General features: G+C 46.4%; 1 protein-coding gene across 3 annotated transcripts in view; it reads left to right on the top strand.

Annotated features, from left to right (window-relative positions):
- The window catches only part of acap3a (ArfGAP with coiled-coil, ankyrin repeat and PH domains 3a), a 61,975-nt gene that overhangs the window by 22,018 nt on the left and 12,966 nt on the right, over positions 1 to 26,991 (top strand). For all 3 annotated transcript variants that reach the window (XM_042099011.1, XM_042099010.1, XM_042099012.1), the window contains exons 2-10: positions 5,238 to 5,295; positions 8,230 to 8,349; positions 10,027 to 10,080; positions 17,450 to 17,508; positions 18,678 to 18,861; positions 19,730 to 19,774; positions 20,003 to 20,098; positions 21,522 to 21,596; positions 23,670 to 23,681. In XM_042099011.1, the coding sequence (XP_041954945.1) occupies positions 5,238 to 5,295; positions 8,230 to 8,349; positions 10,027 to 10,080; positions 17,450 to 17,508; positions 18,678 to 18,861; positions 19,730 to 19,774; positions 20,003 to 20,098; positions 21,522 to 21,596; positions 23,670 to 23,681 (703 nt within the window). The remainder of the gene's footprint in view (positions 1 to 5,237; positions 5,296 to 8,229; positions 8,350 to 10,026; positions 10,081 to 17,449; positions 17,509 to 18,677; positions 18,862 to 19,729; positions 19,775 to 20,002; positions 20,099 to 21,521; positions 21,597 to 23,669; positions 23,682 to 26,991) is intronic.

Consider the following 26,991-nt stretch of genomic DNA (forward strand, 5'->3'; position numbering starts at 1 on the left):
CAAATAGATGCCTCAGAATGCAGAGAACAATGATCAATCCGAGGCCAACTTCTTGCCATGTGAATGAACAGGACTATGATGAAGTAGCACACTGTCATTGCCACATTAGAGTGGGTCTTAGAGATGTACAGTAGTATTGATAGAAAACAAGGCATTTGTCCATCATCTAAACTTGCAAATTGCACAGATTGAAATGTTTGCCTGTCTGTTGTGATTGAAACATTGCCTTTTTAGAGACAATAAAGTGTTTCTGGGAGCTCATATACAGCGTGCAGACCATCTGTCTCTCTCTCGGATTGAAACGTTTCTCATATGAGAACTTAGAGATATGCATGTATGCATGCGTCACTGTACTGCTCACAGGTCGGAATGAATCGTGTTGTGAGGCAGGCGACTCTTCACAGGGCACTTTGTGTGCATCCATGGCTCAGCGGGAGGAGGGAGTGCATCAGGGATTGGGCATTTCGTAGTCAGTTGCTGTGGCAACAGCAATCAGTGCATTTTTGCCAGTCTGTTTCCTTCTTTAGGATGCTGAGAAGCAGACAATGAAGTACAAAAGGGTCGGGTGGGGGTGGGGATTTTAACATGATATCTCCGACTGGACAATCTCCATCCATGACATTGGGGGGAGAAAGAGCTATTCCAGCCTGTTGGCACCAATGCACTGGTTGTGCACTTGTTTTGGCACAAATCTGGTGTTAAAACAGCCATTTTTTTTTGTAGTAATGTTCCTGCTGGAAAACATCGATGTATGGCAGAAACTGATTTTAGAACTTCCCTTGAAGGACAGCTCTGTCCTGCAAGGGTTCACTGAGGTCAGGATGGGAACTCCTAGAGAGGTAGGAATCCAAATGAAGTGTCATGCTTTCGAGAAATGCTTGGAGAATGTGTGCATTTGTTAGGGAGGCATTTCAGTGGCCTGCTTTGTACTCTAAGTATAGCGAGGAGGGCTAGGGGAGGGGGCAGGCATAGCTGGGGGCACCTGTCTGTTCACTCTATTATGCCAGACAGGCCTGAAAGGAGGAGGGTGACATTAAGGGAATAATTGAGTGGCTAAGAATATCCCCACTGAGAATGCTCAAGGAAGCCGAAAAGGAACACACACACACACACACACACTCATACACTCATAGCCAGACAGCAAGATACATCCACACACACACACACACACACACACACAAACAAACACACACACACACACACACGTAACATATAACATAATGTGACATACCCCTGCCATCTTACGGTGAAGTGGAGCCTCCAGCTCAGTGGGGAGCCACTGCTCACCCCCCTCTCCAACAGTATCATCAGTCTACCATGAAGACCCCCACTCGCACTTTGTCTTACACAACAGGCCATATCTCTAACAATGGCCATTGATAGAGGGGGGTCAGCCACAGACATTAAACACTGTCAGCACAACTGCTGGACCGGACATGATGAGGCCATGTTTGTTTTAGGGTGTTTGTTTGTTTGTTTGTTTTTGGGCAGCGTTGCCCGTCGATTGCTCCCTGGGCCTCATTACCCCCCGTGTCTGCTGAGAGAGGGGTGGGAGGGGGGTTTGTTTGCCAAGCTCAGCTGGCGGACCCACAGGCCCTTATTCAGGGGTCACTACCTGGACCCATCTCTGCACTCTCTCCTGGCGCTGGACCACCTGCTCACCAGCCACACGCGCCACCATCACCTCCACCCTCCGTGGCGCGGCCCCCATCACCTCCACCCTCCGTGGCGCGGCCCCCCCATCACCTCCACCCTCCGTGGCGCGGCCCCCATCACCTCCACCCTCCGTGGCGGGGCCCCCGGGCTCAGCTGTGCTCCCAGGCTCTCCACACCCTCTGCAGTCGCCCCCTGCTGGGCCTGCCTCCCTCTGCCTAGATGCCGGCATAATGCAGGCACTCGAATGTGACATGTTTTGCTCATGCACGCTGTATGCCTTTGTTTAACAGTAGTCTACTAGTAGTATGTCACTGTCAACGCAGACGTTCAAGTCTAGGTGTCTAGGTCTGCTGTTGGCTGTTTGCTGCATCACTGATAATAAAGTGACATTACTATCCACCAAAACTAGATCCATCACGATTACTACACTACATCACTACACTGTATTGTCAAACATAAGCATAAGGATAGACACAATAAGGGATCTACTTCAGATCAAACTGAGATCAGTGTCAGAAGTTTGATCAGGGAATCGGGGATCTTCCCTTTTTTTTAGTTGTGCATTGTGTTTTCATGTGTTTGCTGCTGTCGAGTGCCGTTGCAGTGCAGTGCCGTGTGTAGGTTCCATGTTGTGCGACTGAGAGGCCTGTACTGTATGTGGGTGAAACAGCCCTGCACGTCTCTGTAGAGCAGCGTGTCAGCATGCCACCAGGCCAAAAGCGGGCAGGGCGCGCCAGCTCAGCATCGCGCCACAGAGAGCCCAATTGTAATGTTTATTGCATCTTACAGCCCTGTAGACATAAACGACCCAATTTTTTTAAGCGAAGCTCTGTCCTACATTCTCAGGCTCACAGCACTTGCTGCTTAGTAATGTCTACCTTGGCCTGTTGTTGTATGATTCAGAGGACCTTTCCACTTCCCCGTTGAGCCCCATGACCACATAAATGTTTCAAAGGTATCTCAGAACCACAGAGGATTTGTGAGAGGCAGACAGTATTGGGAGTGCACAAGTCAAAGGGGTTTGAGGTAGTGCTATTTTGACAGTTATTGATGTCCTTGTTTAGTGTGTGGGCTGACTAGAGCCTCCATAGACGGGATGATCTGATGGGGTTCCTGTGCCCACAGAGTGTTGCCATGGAAACGGGGCTCGGGGCTATGAGAGCATCTATTAGGCCAGTGCCATGTGCAGCCAACTGAGGGTGTCGGTGAGGAGAAAGGGGGGCGTCAGAGCGCCCCAGGGCCTGGGGGAGCAGCTGCCTCTCCAGCCAGTGCTGGGGAAACACATCTGGAGGGCAGGCAGCGGAGGGGGGGGGGGGGGATCGCAGACACACGAGTCACAGCTTTCCCCCCTGAGAACTGCTGCAGTCAGACCCGTGCGCACACAGGGGCTCAGGCCTTCATTCAGTGCACATCCAACCAAAAAAAAAGGTCAAACAATCCCAAGACCAAAACACCCCATTGTCTGGTATGGACTGCTTATGCACTTAATGACATCTTTATTTACCCCATTTTCTCCCATTGTGCTTATGCAGTATTAAAGACTGAATTTAATATGGAAAAATCACTGGAGTTTTATCATATCTTTCACATGGATACCCCACGATTAATTTATTCCATGGCGAGACCACTTATTTCTTTGCTTTGAACGCACTGCTTTTATGTGTTAAGTGGCTTACTGAAGTTGATGGAGGGTTTCTTGCAGTGTGGTGCTGGGCAAATGCAGCAGTCGGGAACATGGAAGAGAGATGACATTTCAGGAGCAGTCACTGTCATGGCTCCACTGCAAGACCCAGAGCGCACGAGGAGCTGCTCAACGGAGTGACACACCGACTAAATGTTATTACATATTTAAAGCAGCCAGGGCCACGTGACTGCAGCCATGCTGGTAGAGGGAACAACGTGACGCGTGTGTGTGGAATCGTGGATTGCCTTTGTGTTGGTCGACTGCACGAGCAGTGGATTTCAGGTGCTTTCTGGGCAGCACTTACTGTAATACTGCTTTATGAACTGCTATCATATGTCATTACACAGAGTGTATTTCTCCTGAGCTTAACTTAGCATCAGACAGTATAGATCCATTACATTAATCACATTAATCTTTGTGTGAGAGATGGTATTTCATAGTGTTTCCCTTTCTCATATTGTGTCTTTTTGACTGCTTTGCTGAGCTGCCTGTAAATATAATTGTATTGCCTGTCATTTATGCTTTATTTGGCACACTATAGTATTCTCTGTGTAACAGGCTAATGGTAATGGTAATGATAATGGGCCCTGATCTGTCCATGGGTCTTAACATTTCCGTTGTAGGTTGAGAGTTTGAGAGGCAGTGTGAGGGTGGGGGTGGGTGGGGGGAGGGTGGGGGTGGGTGGGGGGTGAGAGAGGGCAGCACGTGCCTCTCCGTCACCCCTGAGCCCACCGAGGCCGTGGCCAACCAACCGGGCTAATGCAGCTACGCACAGCCTGGAGAGGCAGGACAGCGCGGAGAGCCAGGCACTGGAGCTGACATGCTCTCTCTCTGCCCATGTGTAACACAGATCCGCTGGGCTCTTCCAAGTGTGTGTGTGTGTGTGTGTGTGTGTGCCTGTGCCTGTCTCTGTGTGTGTGTATGCGTATGCGCAATCTCTTCTGCTCCAAATGAAAAACATGTGCAGAAGCGCTGCCTGGGTTCGCTCGCTTCAGTGCACGATATTCCACTAGCCGAGACGCTAGGCTAGGCCCTGCAAAAAGGATTTTCAAGTTATGCCAGAGCTACCACTGAAGACGGAGGAATGTTTTTAGTGTGTGATTGTGTGTGGAGTCCCATTGATTGAGACATACAGTCCAGGGGCGTGTGCAGTGTGACAGTTAGGGATCACTGGCATACCCACCACCCTTCCATCCCAGCGTGCTTAGTGTCATGACATGGTGGAGCCCACAGCTGTGGCTTCTTTGTTGTTGTTGTAGGGAGGCATTTCCTGTGGCGAAGATGGTGGTGTCCCACTGTCTGCAACACAAATACACTCACTCAGTATCACACACACACACACATACACACACACACACACACACACACATACACACACACACACAATTTTCAAAACAGTTTGAGAAGTGGTCTTAGCTGGTGGAGCTGTGGGATGAAGTGTTGTGGGATGGCCAGGGTTCGTGATGCGATGTGACTGTCGCTGGGTTTGGTCTGCGTTGAATTAAGAGCTGGCCGCGTCCACGTCACTCGCTCTGCATCCTGGAATACACACACAGAGTTCTACGTGCTTAGCTTTGGGGTTTGGGGTTTGCCAGATCCAAGTTCCCTGTGTCAGTCTGAAATTTATGAAATCCGTGTTGGTTCACCAGTGCACCAGAGATTCAAACACTCATTCTTACCCCAAAAATGTACATATAAACTCTGCTGATTTGATAGAACAAAAACATCCCAAAAATGCCTCACCCATTGAGCTCACAATGCACTAAAAATGTCCCACATGTATGTGATTTGATCACATACAATATAATTTTTGGATTCTGTGTGTCTGTTGCTTTAATGTGTATTTTAACGAGTAATCATCACTGACATATCATTTTGTCATCTTCTTGTTTTGCAGGGCAAACATTGATGAAGTGGAAACAGAAGTTGTTGAAATTGAAGCTAAATTAGACAAGGTAAGATATGACAAATCTACAATTCCTGAACATGAAAGTGAAAGTCATTTTTGAAAAGGCCAGCACCAGTGAAATTACACACACTTTCTGTCAAACCGGAGGGAGACCTCAGTGTGATAGTAGGAAAAACTTGTCAGCCCCCTCAAAGAACACCCGCTAGTGCTTAGTGTTTCATGCACACAGGCTGTAATCATCTTTATTGAATCATGGAAGGCTATCCAGATGACTGATTTGAAAGCACTTGTGACTGCCATGTCCTGCGCTGCCCTGGTGAAAACATATGTAGATTGACCCCCAGGACAGAGTCTCTACCATTTAGATGACATGTCCTCTAGTGGGATTACGAATGGGGCGCTGGGGAGAGATATTGTGAGCGCTTCAGGAAAGAGAAGTGCAGCTGGTGAAATGAACACACCCCTCTAGTCCATCCGGTCTTAATCTCATCAGAGATGGGTTAAGCAGGGCCATGCTCTCTGGAACGTGCCCCAGTCTCTGATGTTTGTTCTTAAGAGTTCCGCGGTGTTTGTGTGGGTGGCTGCTCTCACACAAAGTCTGAAGTCCCAGCTGCTAACTCTGACACCGTTGTCATGTGATCATAGCCGGGGTCGTTGTCTTGCCTGACCTTCTGGGCCACATCTCCCAGCGTGAGGCGGGCCTGGGCCAGACCGAGGAGAGCACACTCTCCCTCAGCGGTCCATTTCCACGGTAATGAGGAGGCCAGATGCTGGGCGGTGACGCTGGGGCTCAGTGATGTCATGGCTTCCATCTGGTGACCTTGAGTGAGGTCCGTCAGCTGACACTACCCCCCTTCTCCTCCCACTCCTCCGGCTCCTTCTCCTTCAGCCCCGGGATAAATGGGCAGCGGCAGACTCATAATAAGATGATTGATGATTCAGCCGCTTGTTGAACTCCCTTGTTATATGGGCCGATTTACACGTGGTGTCTTCCAGCTGACCATGTTTTCTTGTTATGGTCATGAGGGCTGTGATGCTGCCGGCTGGACAAACTGGCAGAGCCCAGCTCAACTCTCAGAGCTGCTCTGTCGGTACGGTAGTTGGCCTCCCACATCCCTCACAGCCTAGGTTAGATGGACAGCCTCTGAAGCTTAGGTTCAGTCAGCTGGTGACATAATAGCAATGAAAATAGAGTCTTTGTCTGCTTTTGGAGACATGTGGAGCAGTGCCTTTTTGAGTGTGCTGCAGGTCTCGTGTTGTTGACGTGGCTGTTGCTCAGTACGTGCTTGTGCTGGAAGTTGGGAGGGCAGATTGATTTGATTATGTGGTTTTGACAATTAGATCAGCCAGGGAAAGGAGAAAGGAACAATAGCAGCACACAGAGGCAATAGAGTGGACCTGGCCTCCATAGAGTGGACCTGGCCTGTTCGCCCCCCCTTCCCTCTCTCAGGCTGGCCAGTCCCCTGGCCAAACAGCAGTCTCCTGTTTCAGCCTGGCTCCCATCAGCAGAGCCACAGCCTGCAGGGAAAGGGGCCGACAGCACACACATGTATCGGAGTCAGATTGAGGCCAAAGAAAAAACAAGAACACTCCACTTAACTAATCCACTTGTTGCCAGTGATCTGCAAAAATGCTTCTCATGAATCAAAAATGCTGAGAAGAACCTTATGATCTCTTTACAGTATTTCTCCCTTTCTCTCTTTCTCCCCCTCTCTCTCCATCTCTATCTGTGTGTGTGTGTGTGTGTGTGTGAGAGAGAGAGAGAGACAGAGAGAGAGAGAGAGAGAGAGAGAGAGAGAGAGAGAGAGAGAGAGATAGTCCCCCCCTGTGACTTCTAATTTGAATCAAGATGTTGTCTCTCAGCACAGATGCACTGGCAGTCCAGTCTGGTTTCAGTGTTTTTGTTGGGCTTGCAGTTAGTGACTGAGACAGATTCTCTGGCTTATCGGCCGTGTGAAACAAGGGGATTTCTTGTGGTTATTTGGCAGAAAGTGCAAATTCACATCACAATGAAGATAGCAGATTCTATCATTGCTGAAACTTTGAGTAGAATCTTTAGACTTACCTTATTTGCTGAATATTTTTGTGTGATTTTGATCGCCTAGAACAGCTGACAGTTTCGTTTTCATTGTTCTTCTTGCAATATGGAGGGGGGCTTCAGCCAAGACCACCAGGACTTGAACGTGCCCACCCACCAGACGACTGAGCTCTGTCAACACACTGAAACCGCCACAGGCGGCGTTCTCATGTGCAACATATTATTTTCTGCTTGATTTTCATCACTTCCTCATCACATGGAGCACTGAAGCAGGGAGAGACACTTAACCCCAATATCCTGCGCCCTCCTCCCTCGTAAAGGGACACGGGGGACACTCTCCGTCTCGCCATCAGCTCGGGCCACAGAGTCCGGCTCCCATGTGGGCTCCGCCCCCCCCCCCGCTCCCACTCCCACTCCCACGCCCAGCCTCGCAGCCTGCTAATGAGAGGGAGAGGAGAGAGAGAGAGAGAGAGAGAGAGGGAGGCAGCGGGGGGGCTCTTCACCCTCTCACTTTCACATGTGGAGACCAGCAACCGCATGCTGGAGCGTAATTGGCCCATTAGGGTTGCAGGCAGTGAGCCCTTGAGTTGTGAAAAGGGGAACTGCACCACACCTGTTGTGTGTTGCAACACTCACAGACGCACATACTGTACACACAAACACACACTCACGCACACACATGCACACAGAGAGAGAGGGAGGAAGAGAGAGAAACATGTCAGCCCCTTTCAATAAGCAACTCGGTGCGTTCTGGTCTTGCTCAGCTGAAGGTCAGCAGTGTATTGGGGGGGTTGGGTCCCCTCTAGCCCCACTGCTCCTGCAGCTGTGTTCTCTCACTCAGTCTCTAAGTCACTCATTCACTTTCTCACTAATTCATTTACTCACTCACTGACTCAATCAATCAGTCAATCAATAAATCAATCACTCTTGTTCTACCCTCAGCTGGTGAAGCTATGCAGTGGGATGATAGAGGCCGGGAAGGCGTACGTCACCGCCAACAAGCTCTTTGTGAATGGGATCAGAGACCTGTCCCAGCAATGCAAGAAGGATGAGATGATATCGGTGAGTACTTCATTATTTGTTTTGGGGCGCTGGGGAGAGATATTGTGAGCGCTTCAGGAAAGAGAAGTGCAGCTGGTGAAATGAACACACCCCTCTAGTCCATCCGGTCTTAATCTCATCAGAGATGGGTTAAGCAGGGCCATGCTCTATTATTATCTATTATGCATTATTTTGTCCTGGGGAAATTGAAGGTCCGTTTGATAAGGCCTTTTGGTTTATGGGCATTTCACAGTTATGCTGATATAAGTATAAGTATAAGTATATATACTCTTTTGATCCCGTGAGGGAAATTTGGTCTCTGCATTTATCCCAATCCGTGAATTAGTGAAACACACTCAGCACAGTGAACACACAGTGAGGTGAAGCACACACTAATCCCGGCGCAGTGAGCTGCCTGCAACAACAGCGGCGCTCGGGGAGCAGTGAGGGGTTAGGTGCCTTGCTCAAGGGCACTACAGCCGTTGTCTGCTGGTCGGGGTTCGAACCGGCAACCCTCCGGCTACCAGTCCAAAGCGCTAACCAGTAGACCACGGCTGCCCCATGAGGCGGGAAAATGCACATGTAAAAACACACATCTGTCTGAGAAGATGCAAAACACTTTTATTGGCTTCTGGCGTGGACAAGTTAATTTATCCAGAGCTCTTCTTCAAATGGATGGCGTTTCTTCATCTTGTTTCAGCCAGTTCCTGAAGAATGTCTTATTTGTGGGCCTGTTGCCTCTCCGACTCCCTCTGAGTCATTTGTCTCTGCTGAGCTCTTCTAGGAAGACTCAGATCTCAGAAATGCGCCCTCGCTGCGTCTCTGCGGCCCAACACACACACACATACACACACACACACACACACACGAGCGAGCCGAACCCCGCGTCTCCCTGGCAGTGGTCTGCCGCGCGGCGGTGCTGTGGGCCCAGCGGAGGCGAGAGGACCAGTGCCAGCATGAGCAGACGCGCTGCCGCCGAGCCTTAAGTGCTGTTAAAGGCCCCCTGGCTCCAGCCTGGCTCGCTCCCCTGTTTGTCTAATGTCAAACATCTCATTAAAGCCTGCTGTTATTTGCTATTTTTCCATTGTAAAACACACAGGACAGACCAAACACATTTCCTTTTTTTTGACCCCTCTCAGACAGTGTGTTTTAAATGTGTAGTGCTTTCCCTGTTGTGCTCAGGTGATAGTATGAATCAAGATTTCTTTGCCTCTCTCAACACTCACTTTTATCCCACAACAGGAAATGTTGGCATTTGTTGTCCATCAATCTATTACAGTACATTTCATGTTTTTGTCCTCAGTCTTGTTTTAATTTCATGTCCAGGAGTTCAGACAGCACTTTGATAGATAGAGATAGATAGATACTTTATTGATCCCCAGGGGGAAATTCAAGGTCTCAGTAGCCTACAGACATCACACACAACATGCACTTACAGCAGAAAGGGTAAATATAAGTATATACAAATAACAAAACTCCACTGTACAATAGAGACAGTAGAAGATAAGAAAAACTAACAAAACTAAATACTAAGTATACTATATAAATTAAATAAAAAAATCCACAGTGTGCTTGAGAATCCTCAAGCATGAGACGCTTGCAGTGACAGGGCCGGGACTGGCCTGTGTGCATGGTAAGGTGCTCTGTCCACTGTGCAGGACCTTGTACTGATCTAGTTGTGCTCTGTTTTGGTGATAGGAGTGTCTGGAGAAGTTTGGTGAGAGCCTCCAGGAGATCGTCAACTACCACATGGTGAGTCCCAGAGTCCCAGGTCTTCCTGTAGAGACCCCTCCTCTCAGTGTGCCTACAGAGCTGGTGCCCACTGAGACCTGACCAATGAGATCAGTGCTGTAAGGAGGAGAGAGAGAACAAGCCGGAGCCGATGCTTAGTTCTCACCAGGGTCCGCTTTTACATGACCATACAGAGGTCAAGAGGACTCGGGCATGAATGATTCAGTGACTGCTGTTTGAATCACATAAAGACCCCAGCAGTCCGCACGGCTGACTGGAGTGGGCCATGCCCGACGCACAGCACTTTGGGTGGATGTCATGTGGGCATTTGGGGAAGGCAGCACGCTACAGTGAAATAGACGTGAAAGTGACATGAAGTGCCTCTCTCTGTGGTTTCACACAAAAACACACACACACACACACACACACACACACACACACACACACACAGACCTCACACATGGCTGTGAAGAGTTTGCTTTTGAGTGAGAACGCTCTCGTTTATCAGGGCATTCTAATTACAAATCCAACTGAGACAGAGAGAGCAAGAGGACAGTGTAGGACAGTGGACAGTGCTTTTGTCTCAACTTGTCTCTAATTGTCTCTGTATGTCACTGGCCCTTCAGCATGACAGAAACATGCATGAAATTGGTGCAAACATATTTGACTGCTACTGTGCATATGCAGTTGTGTGTGTGCATACATTTGCTGTATATCCACTCTTGCTGTTCAGATACATGAAAATAAGGAGAGGACCATGGAAGCCTGCTGTTCTGCATCTGGGCTCTATTTCCTCTGAGTGACCGGGGCTCTGTCTGCCCAGTCTCACTGTATTTAGTGCGTGTTGTTCCTGCTGTGAGCTGATCTGGCTTTGGTGCAGCAGGATCAGGGCCTTTCAAATACCTCTTTTACTCATTTATGGATTAGTCATCCATTACACACACACACACACACACGTACACACACAGACCGATCTGTGCTGATGCTCTCATCACTTCATGTCGTGAGCCTCCCTGAGAAGGAGGAAGAAGACTAAAGTGGTGCAGGTGGAATTCCATACACGGCTCCAGCGATGACCCACTGAACGCGCTCTTCCATATTTTCTGTTGCCTGATAAATTCAGCAGGTTAACAGCAGGTTACAGTAATAGCTGTGCTCAGCACCCCGTAGCTCAGTCAGAGAGAGAGAGAGAGTGTGTGTGTGTGTGTGTGTGTGTGTGTGTGTGTGTGTGTGTGTGTGTGTGTGTGTGTGAGAGAGAGAGAGAGGTAGAGACAGAGACAGAGATGCATGAGGTGAGATTTAGGGCTTCTACCTGAGTAATGGTTTGCCTGCAGGGAGGGAGTTACAGTCCATAGGAAGGCTCTTTCAGGTCACTGCCTCTAATGTGCACACAGACACACACACACACACACACACACACACACACACACACACACACACACACACACACACACACACACATGTTTCTGATATAAAATAGGAAGACAGGTCAGTATGCAGTAGGATGAGTCAGTGCTCTGTACTCTCTGTTGCTCATGTGCAGGTGATCTGTGCTGTCAGTCAAACTCACCAGTATGCATTAGCATACATGAAAATCACTGGACACTGTTCAGATAGATGTTTGTCTGGTTAAATAATTAGATTTAAAGACATTTCACACAATTGATGTAATAATACATATTTTTGTTTTGGTGTAGACGGTTTCTGTTTAAGACTGTCATGTTTAATGTTCTTAGACATTTTCTGTCATGTCTTCACTGGAAGAATCTCTGCAACGTTAGTTTCTTCATGACTGTACCAACTCCTGCTGGTTTTGTTTTCCCTTGTTTGTTCAGTATGATATGTATCATTCATATTTTTACTACCATGTTAGAGCAGTGGCTTGCAAGGAGATTGAGATGTGATTCATGTGTAACAAACTAGTCATCGCTTTGTGTGGACCGTGGAATTGAATGTTTTTTATCAGCCTGTCGTCTGTTGAGTTAAAACGTCTCTCAGATCCTTTCATCGGATAAACACAATGATAACACAACCTCAGTCAGGGTAACCAAGGCAACTGAGTCTAGGCAGGACGAATGAGACAAAAAGAGAAAGCAGCAAGGGAAGAAAAGAGACGAGAGTAGAAAGCCGGAATCAAAGAGGAGAAAACTAAACAAGGAGCAGGGGGGTCGGGGCCACTGAGGGCTAGAGAACTCACCAGCAACCAGGTTCCGTTAGACTAGTGGTGGTGGTGCTGCTCCAGTTGTGTGTTTGGGAGCTGCTGTCTCTGCCAGAAGGAAAGCCCTATGCTGCAGTAAGCCTCGACGGCCTCGTTCAGCTCAGAGAGCCGAGTCTCGCTGCTGCCCTGTGCACATGCATGAATAAGAGATGATGGGGCTATCTCTGGAGCCTGTGTGTATGAGAGGCTTTGGGAGAAGTGGGGGACGTAGTAGCTTCCATGGTATTGCCACAGCGCTGTTAACCGTTCAGGTAAGCATGGCGTCATGCAGGCAGGACAATTGTGTCTGCATCCAGAGCATACAAACACACACACACACACACACACACACACACACATTCACGCATGCACACACACGCACACACACATTCACGCACACACACACACACTACATATTCCATAGTCTGCTTTCTAACATGCTGTGCTAACATTGTTAAGAACAGTGCAGCCCAGCAGTAAGCAAGTCAGTGATATGACACAGGCACAGCCACAGGCCTGTCAGCTTTACAAACAAATATTTAAAACATAAACACACAGATTAATACTGAACAGGCCCACCTCCTCAACAGCGGCACGCCATTTTTGTTGACAATCGATAATTTCTACATTCTGTGTAGCACACACACCCCAATACCTTTTACTGGACACAAAATGCTGCATTAGTTGTTACAGGCTGGTAGTTGTTGGTCGATAATGCCTGTTTCTCTGAGAGAGGGCAAGAATTGAGAGAATCAGTGGAATTTTCTTGCTCAGTGCCTCTAAAAAAAAAAGGCAGGCTGTCTGGAGAGGAAACAAAACGTCCTGGAAAATCCTCCGAGCTGTGGGGAGACAGTGGGGGAGAGAGGGGGAGGACGAAGAGAGAGGAGAGAAAAGAGAAGAGGAGAGGAAAGAGGAGAGGAGAGAAAAGAGGTGAGGAGAGAAAAGAGAAGAGGAGAGAAAAGAGGAGAGGAGAGAAAAGAGGAGAGGAGAAGAAAAGAGGAGAGGAGAGGAAAGAGGAGAGGAGAGAAAAGAGGAGAGGAGAGAAAAGAGAAGAGGAGAGAAAAGAGAAGAGGAGAGAAAAGAGGAGAGGAGAGAAAAGAGGAGAGGAGAGGAAAGAGGAGAGGAGAGGAAAGAGGAGAGGAGAGAAAAGAGGAGAGAAGAGAAAAGAGGAGAGGAGAGAAAAGAGGAGAGGAGAGGAAAAGGGAGCTTTGGGTTTGCCATGGCTTTATGTAACAGAACAGATCCTAAACAGTGTTTTTACCACAATCCCCAGATTAGCTGTGTGTGTGTGTGTTGGGGGGTTTCCAGTTCATTTCCAGTAAGAGGGCTGTCACTGCATACTCACAGGATGCTGGTCTACACGACTGGAATACTTTTTGAGATCATGGCTATCCCAGATTAGTCATAGCAAACACACGCACGCACACACACACACTCACACATACACACACACACACACACACACACACAGAGGGGAATAGAGATATAGGGAATTAAAACATAGTATCCCACACCCAGCCCACTAACTCAGAGCTGTGTCATCAGCACATTGATTTGTCCCTCGTCTCCCTCCATTAGGGATGTTACTGCGTCGGTCGATCACTGTTGAGTGCTTTAAGTGGCAGAATGATGAAACTCCAGCAGAAGTCCTCTGATGAGGTGCAGCTGAGCTCCATGCTAGCACGCCGCTATCTCTCCCAGCTCATGTGCTGTTCAACCACAGCTACGCTGAAATGTTGTCACTGGAACTGTATGTAACTCGGGTATGGCCAGTGAGAGTGTGTGTGTGCGTATCCTCGGAGCTGTGCTGTATTAATGACCTTGCTGTCAGCTCCGTCACGTCTGTAACTCCCAGCAGCACACATCGGGGAGAGTGACGGGCCTCGGCTCCGTGATTTCATTGGCCGGCCGGCGCGAAGGGTCATGGGCCTGTATTTACATTTCATCATTCAGCGCTGGCTCTCGTCCGGAGCCACTTGCACTGAACGACAGAGGCACACATTTAATCAGCGCTCGCCGCTCCCGGGAGATGAGCACGTGATGCACTCCGCTCGGTCAGCGGAGCCAGAGGAGCGCTACTGGACTGTCCTACACATCGATATGCTGCCATGTAGCTGGAGCGAGGAGGAGGCAGGTCTGCTCAGAAAAACACCAGCTAGGCTTCTGTCATCCTCCACAGGTCCGTCATGTCTGTCAGTGTCCATACTGTAGGTGTACTGAGTAAAACATACATGCTCATGAACACAATGCAGTACTGTATGTGTGCAGACTAGAGTATATAGGACATAGACTTATTCACACACTAACTGCTGGCAGATATCTGTGCTAAATGTGGTTTAATTGACTCTCTGGTCTCCATGTTACATCTTGTAAGGACTCCCTTGCCACTGTTTTTTTATTAAACTGTGGTTTTTATTAACCTGGCAAACAGCTCTCTCTCTCTCTCACACTCTCTCTCTCTCCTCTCTCTCTCTCACTCTCTCACTCTCCTCTCTCTCTCTCTCTCTCTCTCGCTCTCTCTCTGTGTGGGCCTGTTTGTTCCTATCCTGTCTGGCTGCCAAAGGTCAGAGATCTGCTGTGACAGAGGGTGGGTGGTCGGCCGCCCCCCTCCTCTGCTAGCTCTTCAAGTCATTAGCATGTAGCAAATAGCAGCAGCAGCGATCCGCATTGGCATGCTGAGGACACTCTTCAGATTAGCATAGTATCTGTGGAGACAGTGGAAGGCGTCCCCATCTCCTGCACCCAAAAAATGAAGGGAGCGTTTTTGAGTCCCTAACAAGGCAGGGGCATGGCCACTGTGAGCCCTGACATGGTGGGGGGAAATAAACTGTGACACAAGGTCTCTTGGGAGATAAATGACCTGCCACCCTCACCTCTCTCACACACTTGGCCTCAGACTTTACAGTGCTGTTAAACATCTATATAAAGAAGGAATGCACAAGTCTGCTGAAAATGTTCACCTCAGGAGGCCATTGTAATGTTAAGAGTTTTTTTTTTTTTTTTCCAGCAAGTAGATTCTCACACACAAGCATTTTTTGGCCAGTATTTGCCAATATGTGTTTCCCTTTGCTTGGTTTTTGCTGTTGTTGCTCTGATGATTAGCAGTTCAGTGCTCACATGCTTCTGATTCAGCAGAAATGTTGTTTCCCTTGTTACTGTGGCTACCGTGAGATGACATTTCTCTTGTTTTCATCATCAGCCACGGTGAGGTTTCACGGTGCCGCCTTGCCTCTACTCGTTGTGCATTCACCACCATATCTTGAATAGGTCCTGATTAGAAGCTGATCATTACTGAGACAATAGTGTCTACCCTTAAGTGGATCATTAGAGCCTGTCGGTTGCCACAGTAATTATGGAGTTGGTGCTGTGAATGTGCCGTATGCAAATTCAGGGGGTGGCTGCAGACACATCCATTACGGGGGCGGGGGGGGGGGGGGTGCATCGGTCCCCACCAACCTATTCAGTGCTGTGGGAATAATAGGCCACTTTGATATCGCAGCTCAACCGAAGCCGTGAAGATGGACAGAGAGAGCTTCTCATCCTCACTGTTTCCCAGGAAGGGAGTGCTGAATCTTTCAAGAAGTCCTTCGTAAACGGCGTCTCCTCAAATCACCCCCACCTTTGCAGGCACGCACACACACACACACACACACACACACACACACACACACACACACACACACACACACAGAGACACACAATCACAGAGAGAGAAAGAGGTGTTACTGTGTGTAGCTGCCCAGCACAATTGGCATTGGTTATTAGCAGGTCCGGCGCTGGCACTGAGGAGTTTGCCTGGTTGGCGTGCAGGTCAGCCTTCAGCCAGTGCAGCCTGTGGCTCAGTCAGAGAGGCTGTACATGTTCATGGAACCCATCCTCTCTCTTCCTCTGTTGCTCATGCTCTCTATCTCCCTCCAATTCTCTCTCCCTATATCTGTCTCATTTTCTGTCTTGCACCCCCCCCCTCTCTCTCTCTCTCCTCTCCATGTCTTGCACCCCCTCTCTCTCTCTCCTCTCCATGTCTTGCACCCCCCCCCCTCTCTCTCTCTCTCTCCTCTCCATGTCTTGCACCCCCTCTCTCTCTCTCTCTCTCTCCTCTCCTCTCCGTCTCTTTCCCCCCTCCCTGCCCGAGTGACCTATTTAGCAGCAGCCGCACCGAGGCTCACTGAAAAAAAATCTCTTTGTAGGGGAGAGTGGCAATGAATTTGAATGAGACAGGAGAGCGGAAGCTGTGTGTGTGTGTGTCTGTGTGTGTGTGTGTGTGTGTGTGTGTGTGTGTGTGTGTGTGTGTGTCTGTGTGTGTGTGTGTGTGTGCGTGCGTGTATGTGCATGTGAGTGTGTGTGTGTGCACGTTTGTGTGAGTGTATGTGCACGTGTGTGTGTGTGTGTGTGTGTGCGCGTACTCTTGAATTTGTGATCTCACCGCAGCCAAATGTGGGTGAATTACAGCATGTTATTACCCCCTGTTGGCGCAAATGTGATACTACAAGTGGTTTGGAGTTTGTAAATGTTATTAAAGATGCCGTCTGCGATTCCTTTTTAAATTTTTTTGTGAAAGGTGGTTAATATTTTGTGCTCAACAGCCAATCAAAGTACATTCCTCCCTTCCATAATCCTGAAGCACGGTGTTGATTGGTTGGCATTATGGCCACTGTTTATTTCCCATTTACAGAGCCAGGGTTGTGTGCAATCACCTGAGTGTTTCTAGCACAGTCACTGAATGTTACAGCTACAAGATAATAAAGAGTAATTTCCTGAATTTGACTAAATGCGTATGGGATTAGAATCTTGGACTGTACCTTTAACGGTGCTGAATAATCATGATAATTTATCATTGGTTGGAGGTAAAGTGTGAAAGAGCATCAGCTAATAATGGAATATAATATTCCAGTGAAGGCTCATTGCTCCTAAGCAACTCAAAGCGCTGAATCAGATCTCTCCTCTTAACCAACTCAAAGCGATTAAATCAGATTGCTCCTCTTACAGGTTCTCACTCACCAGGGGTTCTGTTTGCTTTTGTGGTGCCAGTAACAATAATATCAGCGTGAGCACTGCAACTCATACTGTTTTTGTGAAATAAAACAACAGTGTTATTGTGTTTTTGACAAAGACTGAAAGATGCTCTGTGATCACATTATAAATACAATGCTAGTGCACATTGTTTCTTATACAAGTGTTTTGTTTTTGTTGCAGATCCTGTTTGACCAGGCTCAGCGGTCTGTGAAGCAGCAGTTGCACAATTTCGTCAAGGAGTAAGTATTAGAGTAGGATCTGGTTGATTTCATTCACACATTAGTTAAGGAGTAAGTATTAGAGTACGATCTGGTTGATTTCATTCACACATTAGTTAAGGAGTAAGTATTAGAGTATGATCTGGTTGATTTCATTCACACATTAGTTAAGGAGTAAGTATTAGAGTATGATCTGGTTGATTTCATTCACACATTAGTTAAGGAGTAAGTATTAGAGTATGATCTGGTTGAAGGTTGTTATCAATGTTATCAGCGTTGTTGATACAGCAACATTTCACGTTATTCAAAGTGATGCATTAGAATGACAGCTGCACCATGTCACGTGTGAGCAGCAGGCCGGAGAGCTGTTCTGTCTGTTGATCTCTTTTAGCTCCAGAGTCAAGTCTAGACAAGTCAGACATTTATTAAAATTTTAGTTCTGGTTACTTTATTTCTCTCCGTAGGTAGATTTAACACAGGTACAAGAAAGGTTCAACTTTTGTTTTACCTTTTTTTTTTTTTTTTAAACTTCAAAGAAAGCTGGCCAAAAAGGCTTTCCAGTAGAGAGCGGAGCAGTGGAATTATTAATGTGTGAAAGAAGCCTAACTCTCCAAAGTGGGGACTTGGACAGAGTCCCAGGTGCTGTTCTGCAGTGCCTGAGACATCTGTCTAGAAGGAAAGGGCAGATGGAGAAAAAGGGGACACAGACCCCAGCGAAGTTGGCAACGATTGATTCAGCCAGTGCATTAACACCAAGTCTGCTGACATTTACCTTGGGCAGGAAGAGGAGGCTTTTGTGTACCAGGCCATCTTCTCTCTCTCTCTCTCTCTCTCTCTCTCTCTCTCTCTCTCTCTCTCTCTTCCTCTCTCTCTTCCTCTCTCTCTCTCCCTCTTTCTCTCTCTTCCTCTCTCTCTTCCTCTCTCTCTCTCTCTCTCTCTCTCTCTCTCTCTCTCTCTCTCTCTCTCCCTCTCTCTCTCTCTCTTCCCCCTTTCTGCTACTCCCTCATCCTGTCTGAAATTGTAGAGTAGAGAATCCACTCATCTTGTCTCCCTCTGCCCTGCATCCTGTATGCTGCTAAGTGCAGTAGCAGGTGGGATTGTAGAGTGAATCAGAAGGTCCTATGGCGTGTGCTGTGTACTTCTACATGACGTCTTCTTCCACTACTTCCTCTACTTCCACTTGCTCTCAGGGATGTCCGCAAGTTCAAGGAGACCAAGAAGCACTTTGACCGTGTGCGGGAGGACATGGAGATTGCTCAGGTGAAGAATGCGCAGGCGCCACGGAACAAACCGCATGAGGTGGAGGAGGCCACAGGCACCCTCAGCATCACGCGCAAGTGCTTCAGGCACCTGGCGCTGGACTACGTGCTACAGGTGTGTACACCGTCACCTCCCCCGTAATCAGTGGAGATATTTTTAACACGAAACACTCAGCAGCAAGAAAACATGTAGCATTATGCCAATAGATATCATGAAGGTAGCTGTATTTTATACTGACCCAAGATTGTTAAGGGATTTGAGAGGCAGGAGGCTGGAGAAAATATAAGCTACCTTTTTCCACTTTCATTTTTATTGATTGCCAGATTGATCAAATGAGCTGGAATGAGATGAAAACAGTGGGGATGAGGTCTTTGGCGCTACTTCTGCTTAGGAAGTGTGTGAGTAAATATGGCAGGAACAAGGAAAGGGGCTCTAACTCTGGATCAGCTTAAAATAGACGCTTGATCTCACAGACCACAATAGCAGACAGAATAACATTCTAAAAGCGCCGTGTGGAAGTCAACTAAAAATAACACAAGACGCTGGAAGAAGGAAGATGTTTTCACTTGTATTTGCATACGTTTTGTGTATTTTGTGATGGAGCATATTGCTAAAGTTTAGTAATATTTTAGTACTGCATCCTCTATCATTTAATTCATTTTACGCTCCATTCTAACCAACTGATAGTATTTTTTACTAAAGAGACTTTAATACAGACTTCCAATTCAAACATTCAAAATGTCTGCCTAACAGTCTAAGATCACACATACCCCACAGTGATACCACGCAAGGGGTCGTGGGCATGACATGTCTGTTCTAGTACACTAGAGGGCACTCATCATCAGGGTTTAAAGGGACTTGTAATGGGTCAAACATTTGCAACACACTCAACAGCTCCTGCAGGAGTAGTAAAAAAGAGTGTTGTGTGTGTGTGTGTACTGTATGATGAAATACCAGACATTTTGCTTTCTTCTACCATCAGATTAATGTCCTCCAGGCAAAGAAGAAATTTGAAATCTTGGATGCGGTATGTGAATGTGATTCAGATTTGGATCCTCTTTTTTGTTGAATATATCTTTACATGCACTGAAGTATATTTAAGGAGAAAAGACTATTGTAATGTCTGTGGTATTATATTATGAACATAGCAGGAGGATGAACTAAGTGTCAAGATCTGTTTCTAGAAACAGGGAGAATAAAAGAGCTTGATCAGTTCTAAAGGATCATCTCTTTCTCTCTCTCTCCCTCTCCACAGATGCTATCCTTCATGCATGCACAGTACTCCCTCTTTCACCAAGGCTATAACCTCCTTGATGAGATCGACCCCTACATGAAGAAACTGGCTGCTGAGGTGAATGCTCCCTGAAAGACTATCGATCCTCCTTCTCATAAATGTTCATCCACTGTATTACCTCAGATACAGTGACACACTGTGTGTGTGTGTGTGTGTGTGTGTGTGGAGTGTGGGCCATCTATCAGCCGTACTGTAGTAATTACCTTCCGGGCCAGCTGGAATGACCTTGATCATCCGGAGAGTTACTGTATCTGGGCAGAGAATCAATTTCACTGATCACAATTTAACGCTTTTCTGGTGCCCAACAACAGCAACTCAGGCTCTTTAAATGTTGGGGAAACATAACAGCATGAGAAAAACATAAAACACTAATTTTCAATTCTATACATTGAATAGAATAAACACATCACTGACTGTGTGTATCTGACCAGATCATTGATGTAGAGAGCTTACCACATTTAGTTAGACTTCAGTGGCTGGATTTCAATACAGTATCTTAAATCAAAGGGCCCTAGTATGCCTTAGAGCATTCATTGAGAAATTGCTCTGCAATAACATGTTATGTCCAAACATATTTCTTGCCATACTGGAGAGTAATAATTAATGTCCATTTATACTGTCTGTGTCATATTGAATGCTGCCACTAACTACTAATCATCCATTTTCCATATGGGATTTAAAAATATATCATATTCCTGACTATTTCCTTTGCTGACCTTTATAGGGAATTTGTAGCTCACAGCAGAGCTGGGATAATTTTATAAGACTGTGTCATTCCCACTGACAAACAGTCTTTTGAAATAGGCTTGATGTAAAATTAAAGTATTGACATAAAGAGTTGCATCACCACAACACCCAACACACAACACAGAGTTCCAGCCAGCCAGACATCAACAGTGGTTCACTTCTGTTAGTGAAAGGATGCCAGTGTCATCACATTTCTTTATAGAACAACATGACCCAATAAATACATTTTTCGGCTGTTTTCTTAGATTACGATTTTTGTGTATGTTTAAAACTGAACAAAAAATAACAGCAAATGATAATGATAAAACTCACCCAAGTTTTGTGTTGTTTTTAGATGCAAAGCTAGATGTATATGTAGTAGAGTCAGTGTAATGCCAACGTAGTCTTCCCATTCACTGAAATGATTTTGGCGGTATGTGTGTGAACTGAAGTTGGACACTGAGAGTGCCCCAAGTCAATGGTCCATTGACGAGCTTCGACCTCTCGCTGGTCGTCTGTGTGGCCCGCGTCCTGTGCGGAGTGGCTGGCCCGTCTGATCATTCCGCCTGTGGCGTCTGTGTGTGAGAGGGATCCACATTCACTTGATCGTCCCCCGAAAGCCAGACAGCTCCATGAAACAGTGATGAGAAGAGCTCAGAGCTCAGAGCCCATCCTCTGCCTCAGAATCGCTGCAGATCCCTTCGGTGCGCGTGTGTGCTTTTTTCTAAAAGCTCCTTTTTGTGTGGTTGCTCAGCTGGACCAGCTGGTGATTGACTCTGCAATGGAGAAGAGAGACATGGAGCACAAGCATGCCACCATCCAGCAACGGGTAAGACCCAGCACACCTCCACACAGCTCCACATAACACACACACATACACATACACACAAGGGTAAGACCCAGCACACCTCCACACAGCTCCACATAGAAACATATACAACAAGCGCACACACAAACACCAGTTCATATGTGTACACTTACACACAAACATACACATACACATACACACTCACTCACATGCTTGCGTCTTGCTTCTCTCTATGCTTCCCTCTCCTCCACGTCCATGTGTGCATGTGTGTGTGCATGTGTGCGTGTGTGTGTGTGTGTGTGTGAGACCGAGGACACGACCCGCGGCACCTGGACCCTGTCTGTGTTGTGACAGTGAGATTAGCGAGGGAGGCCACCGGCCCAGCTTTGATTGCTCTACCTCTCAGGGCACCGTAATTGATTTAAGCGTTAAATCAGGCGGAATTAAGGGTTTCAAGTGGTAATCCCCGCGCTTGTCTGTGGCAAATAACGGCATTCAGCAGTTTTGCTCCTTACGCGGGAGATTTGCGATACATGCACTAATGGCTGATGTGCAGAAGTTGCTCCTTTGGACTGTAAATGTTTGTGCTGATCCTGTATGGAAATCATACTCTCCAGTTTTATATGCAGGAACAGCTTCTCGTTGTTGGATGTCAGTTTTCAACAGTAAGTTGTTTGCATTTGTTTTCTCAGGCGTAGTAATAGCATAATGACACTGTGTGGTGAGCTGACACAGAGAGGCTCTTTAGTATGAGTCTTCAGTGTGCATGTTCGTTTGGTAAAAATCGCTGCACACTTTTCTAGAATATATTAGCAAGGCAAATGAATCACTATGAAGTGTACTGCAGTCTTCCACATTTTATGTTTAAAGAAAGGGTTTAGGTATTGATATTTTTCTGTGCGTCATATTTTAGATAGAGAAATAACTTGGAATCTAGCATACTCAAAAGTGCAGTATCTAAAATGGTCAAGGATTTGGAAACAGTCATGAGAGGCTATGAGTCGGCTAATGAAACAGATTCTGGGATCTCTCCACCCAGTTTATTCTTAGCTGCCGCCGCACACGTCTTTCTTTGTCTTTGTATTTTTTGGCACGAGAATAGAAAAGACATGTTTCTGTTCCCCTGGCCCCTGATGTGTCCTACTTCATTAGCGTTTGGAAAGACAGGAAACAAGTGCATTTGGGGAAGCTGAAGATAGTCTTGATTAGTAAGTGGAGGCCTCAAAGAGGACTTTCTTTCAGGGGCTGTCATTGATGCCAGCTCTGCTTTTCATAGACTTCCTTTGTGCCGTACACTTCCAGTGCCCTGTGTTTGTGAGTGGAGATGTGGCATCTCTCTAGAAAACTACCTGAATCTGGACACACCTTGAAGCAGTGTATCAAGTTTACAAAAAGTAGCACATGCTACTCAACTGTGAAATATATTGTACTTTGTCATGTAATTGTGGCTGCTTAGATGGATGTTGGCTGTGGAACTTGTCTTCAGCTACATTCAGATTCCTGGAGTTTGATCCTAGAAGTGAATATTCAATGAAGGTCCCATTGAAAGTGGAACCTCCTGGTGCCTGCATCTCCATTTGAATGGAGGAGCAGAGGTTGCGGTGCCAAGGGTCCAGGATCAGTGGCCATCTGTCAACCTGCAGACAGCCAGGCATCCCCGGCCACAGACCCCAGCGAGGGCCAGAGTTTGACCACAGGGCAGTGTGCGTGTGTGTGTGTGTGTGTGTGTGCGTGTGTGTGTGTGTGTGTGTCTGTCTGTCTGTCTGTGTGTGTGAGTGTGTGTGTGTGTTTGTGTGTCTGTGTGTGTGTGTGTGTGTGTGTGTGTGTGTGTGTGCGAGAGTCTGTCTGCCCTTGGATTTACATACTTTACAAAAGGGATTGAGAAACATTGGCCCATTCTGAAAATAATTATTTTTATGTTAAACTAGTTATATAATGCTTAAAAAGCATTTCATCATTGTGTTGTGATTTTTTACTTTTGCACATTTATGAGAGATTTCTAAGAATGCCTGTTGTTTTTTTTTTGCCCCATTTTCTGACATGCTGTTCCTCCCATCTCTCCCCTGCCTGGATACTGGGTTGTCTTTCATACAGACTTTGCTACAGGTGAGTCATCCACAGATTGTGTTGTTTTCCACATCATTTCCTACTGATGCTGCACGCCTCCAGAGTTCACTTCACTCATTAGCTTTCCAGCATTTAAATGAATACTGGTACATGCACCAATCAAAGATAACAAACCTGGCAAATCGCAGAGATGCATTAGCAAACAGCAGAACACTGTGCAGAGTCTAACAAAAGACAGCTGATTGATTATCCGGGAGAAGGTCACATCGGTGTTATGTAATGGGCCACAAATGAGGCCGATAGCCCTGTAATTATAAGCTGTGGGCCTTCACTCTGTGTTAGTGAGTTTGTGTTGGAGTGCCTTCTGGTTTGTTCCCTACAAAGACCAGCTTCTCTTAAGGTATTGTTTGTGAGTTTATGTCTGACATAGGCCACCCTTCTAGATAATCATGCTTATTCCATCCCTGAGCAAGCTGGTACTACAGTAATTGGAGATTAGCGTCAGAAACTGATATATCTGAGGTTCAAGAGGTGATGTAGTAGACTGTCTATTTCTGAAAGGACATATTTTGAGCATTTACTAGCCATAAATTAGCATTTGGATAATGATGTGGTAGCCGTAACATAATTCATTTAGCTATGTGGAAATGAATGCTCAGCAAAACCATTAAAGGAGTACCGTCACACCGGTTGGGAAATTAACATTCTAAAGAATATCTGGGTTCATTGAATTCAACATAGAATTTTAGAACCTTCAATTGTTGCGGAACTTAGAATGTTCAAAAACCTACACCTTTAAGGGTTAAAACACAGAAAGCACATCTCACCCTGAGGCCTGACATCCCTGTGAGAGCCTCTGCCTCTGGGTCGGGGGTCGGGGGAGTTGAGAGTGTGAAATGCGACAGCTCATATTGTTTATTTAAAAACAATCTTGTCAAATGCCAAATGGCCGCTCTGTCACAGTGCTCCTGCCCCCTGAGTGTCCCCGTCTGGCGGAGGTGTGAAATACTCCTGTGGTTTGTTTGTGCTCCGTGGCTTAGCCTCTGATGCCCGTCTCGGGGAAAACTCACTCAGGACAAATGGGCTCCCCTGGCCCTCACAACAAACTGTGTTTTCAGTATGAAGTGGCTGGCTGGAAGACACGCTCGAGACAAGCTCATGTAAAATGTTGAGTGCTTATTCATTTTTTACTTTGAACTCTAATGGAGGAGTTCTGTCCTGGAAGGTTGGGTTTGCGGAACTGCTATCGTTATGACTCTCAGCCAATAGCATCACTTTGTAAAACACTGCCAGGCATGTCCTTGTTTGACTCAGTTTTCACTCTGGTGAAAAGATACTTAATGTCCTGTATTGAACTGAGAGGCATGTTAATAGTTCTTGTAGTTTAAGGAAAATATATCAACAAACACAAAACATTGACATTTAATGTTAAGCAATTGCTAAATAGCAACTATAGATTTCTGTACATTTTCTAATGCTAATGTGCCATAGCCTTTGGTGAATGAGTTGATTCTTGTAAATTAATGATCATCAATGAAAAGACTTTCCCAAAGTTACACAGCACAAAAGAGTTTTCAGGGGGGACCAATAATGCCCAGGAGTCAACAAAGAAAAGAAAGCCAGGTGGTCAGAGAGAGCTCCACTGAGCAGTCATATTCGATAAGCGGTGGACTCATGAGGTGGTCTACTGAAAATGTGACATTTCATCTTCAAAAGGACTACTCCAGGCTGTACTTGAAACTTCTTTATTAGCAATGATGGCATAAGCATATATTTAGCTATGTCATCCTTTCAGTGTGTGTGTGTGTGTGTGTGTCTGTGCCTGTGTGTGGGCATGTGTTGGGTCACACAAGGAGGTCACTGGCCATGTGCCCATATGCAGAGGTCAATCTTTCACTCAGTGTGGACGATAGAGTAAACTCAGTGGCTGACCATCACCACTAGCACTACATCCTCTTATTTGTTGCTGTGGAATAATCTCATGTCCCTCACAGGGACTTTTTTTTTCTCTGCAATTTCTCTGGAAATCTTTATATTAACCATCACAGCATGTGAAATAAGTCAACAGTTCACTAGTTTACACATTTCATAATTTACATACATATTTTATTTGAAAATGTAGGTTATATCATCAGGTAGTCTCGTGGCATTTTATATGATTCAGACTTAGACCTAGTGCGAGTGACTTGGTTTCATTTCCACTCAGTCACCCTGCCTCTGATTTTAATATTTTATGCATATTCCTATTCAATGTTTAAACCCTGCATTTTTTAAAAAGCTTTTGTAGTTCTGGCACAGAATCAGATTATAGCTCTCTGAAAAGCCTTTACGTCACTTCCATCATTCTGTCTGCACAGCAAGAGAAACTGATCTCTCCATTGATAAAATCCTTTGTCAGTTTGTTAACTCAGAACAAGGAAATATTAACAGTTGCACCTCAGGTGGGTAGTCTACACATATCTTACTAGTCATTTTACCTACATTTGGGTAAATAATATTAAGGTCTGTGCTTTTGGAGACCCTGGACAGTTTCGCACGGGACTGACAGCTACCGGAGCAGTCCGATTTACTACTGGAGTACTCTTAGGGCTGTGTGCCAGATGGGAAAATGAGCAGTCAAGTTTTGTTGTTCGAGTGGACAGACCGGCTGGTTGCATGCGAGTGCCTCTTTGGGGAGGTCGTAAAACGCGAGAAGAAAAAGCAGTGAGCTTTTTTAGTGGTTGCGAAATAATTCCTTGACACGGACCGCTAGGTCTAGATGGCAACACTCCGACTGCGGCATGCGCTATGTAAATGGCAGCTGTATGCTAATAGGCTTTGCTCTAAGCGGCTCCGTACAGCACAGGCTGATAGGTGGCTGTTGCTGGAGGCTGCATGTTGCTAACTCCGCACCACTCTACGGTTAGGCACCAGCAGCTTTCGTAGTTCAGCACCGGGACAGCGGACGAGCTGCAGTTCATGTAGTAGCCTAAACTTAGAAATGTTAAGAAGCTGTTTGCTTTCTTCTGACGTTGGCTAAGCAAGGACATACTCTGTGGGTCTACCCTACTTTTTTGGACATCTGAATTGTTTCGTTTTGGAAGGGAAATATGCTTTTGGAGTTCCTGAAAACTTTAAAGATGAAGATAGGATTCGGAAGAGTGGAGTTAGCTCTGGTGGGTGTCTGATCTGGGATCTGTAGTTCGATGGAATGAGACATAAGGAACTACAAATTTGACTTACATGATGTCGCAATACATCGTTATTTCATAAAATCATGCAACATATTCTACCTTGTCTGTGGACATGGTTATTTGCAAAGCCTTTGCTGGATAAACAAATAGCGTGCGTGCGACAGAGGAAAATGTCT

Source organism: Alosa sapidissima, chromosome 7, assembly GCF_018492685.1.
Source record: "Alosa sapidissima isolate fAloSap1 chromosome 7, fAloSap1.pri, whole genome shotgun sequence".
NCBI lineage: Eukaryota > Metazoa > Chordata > Actinopteri > Clupeiformes > Clupeidae > Alosa > Alosa sapidissima.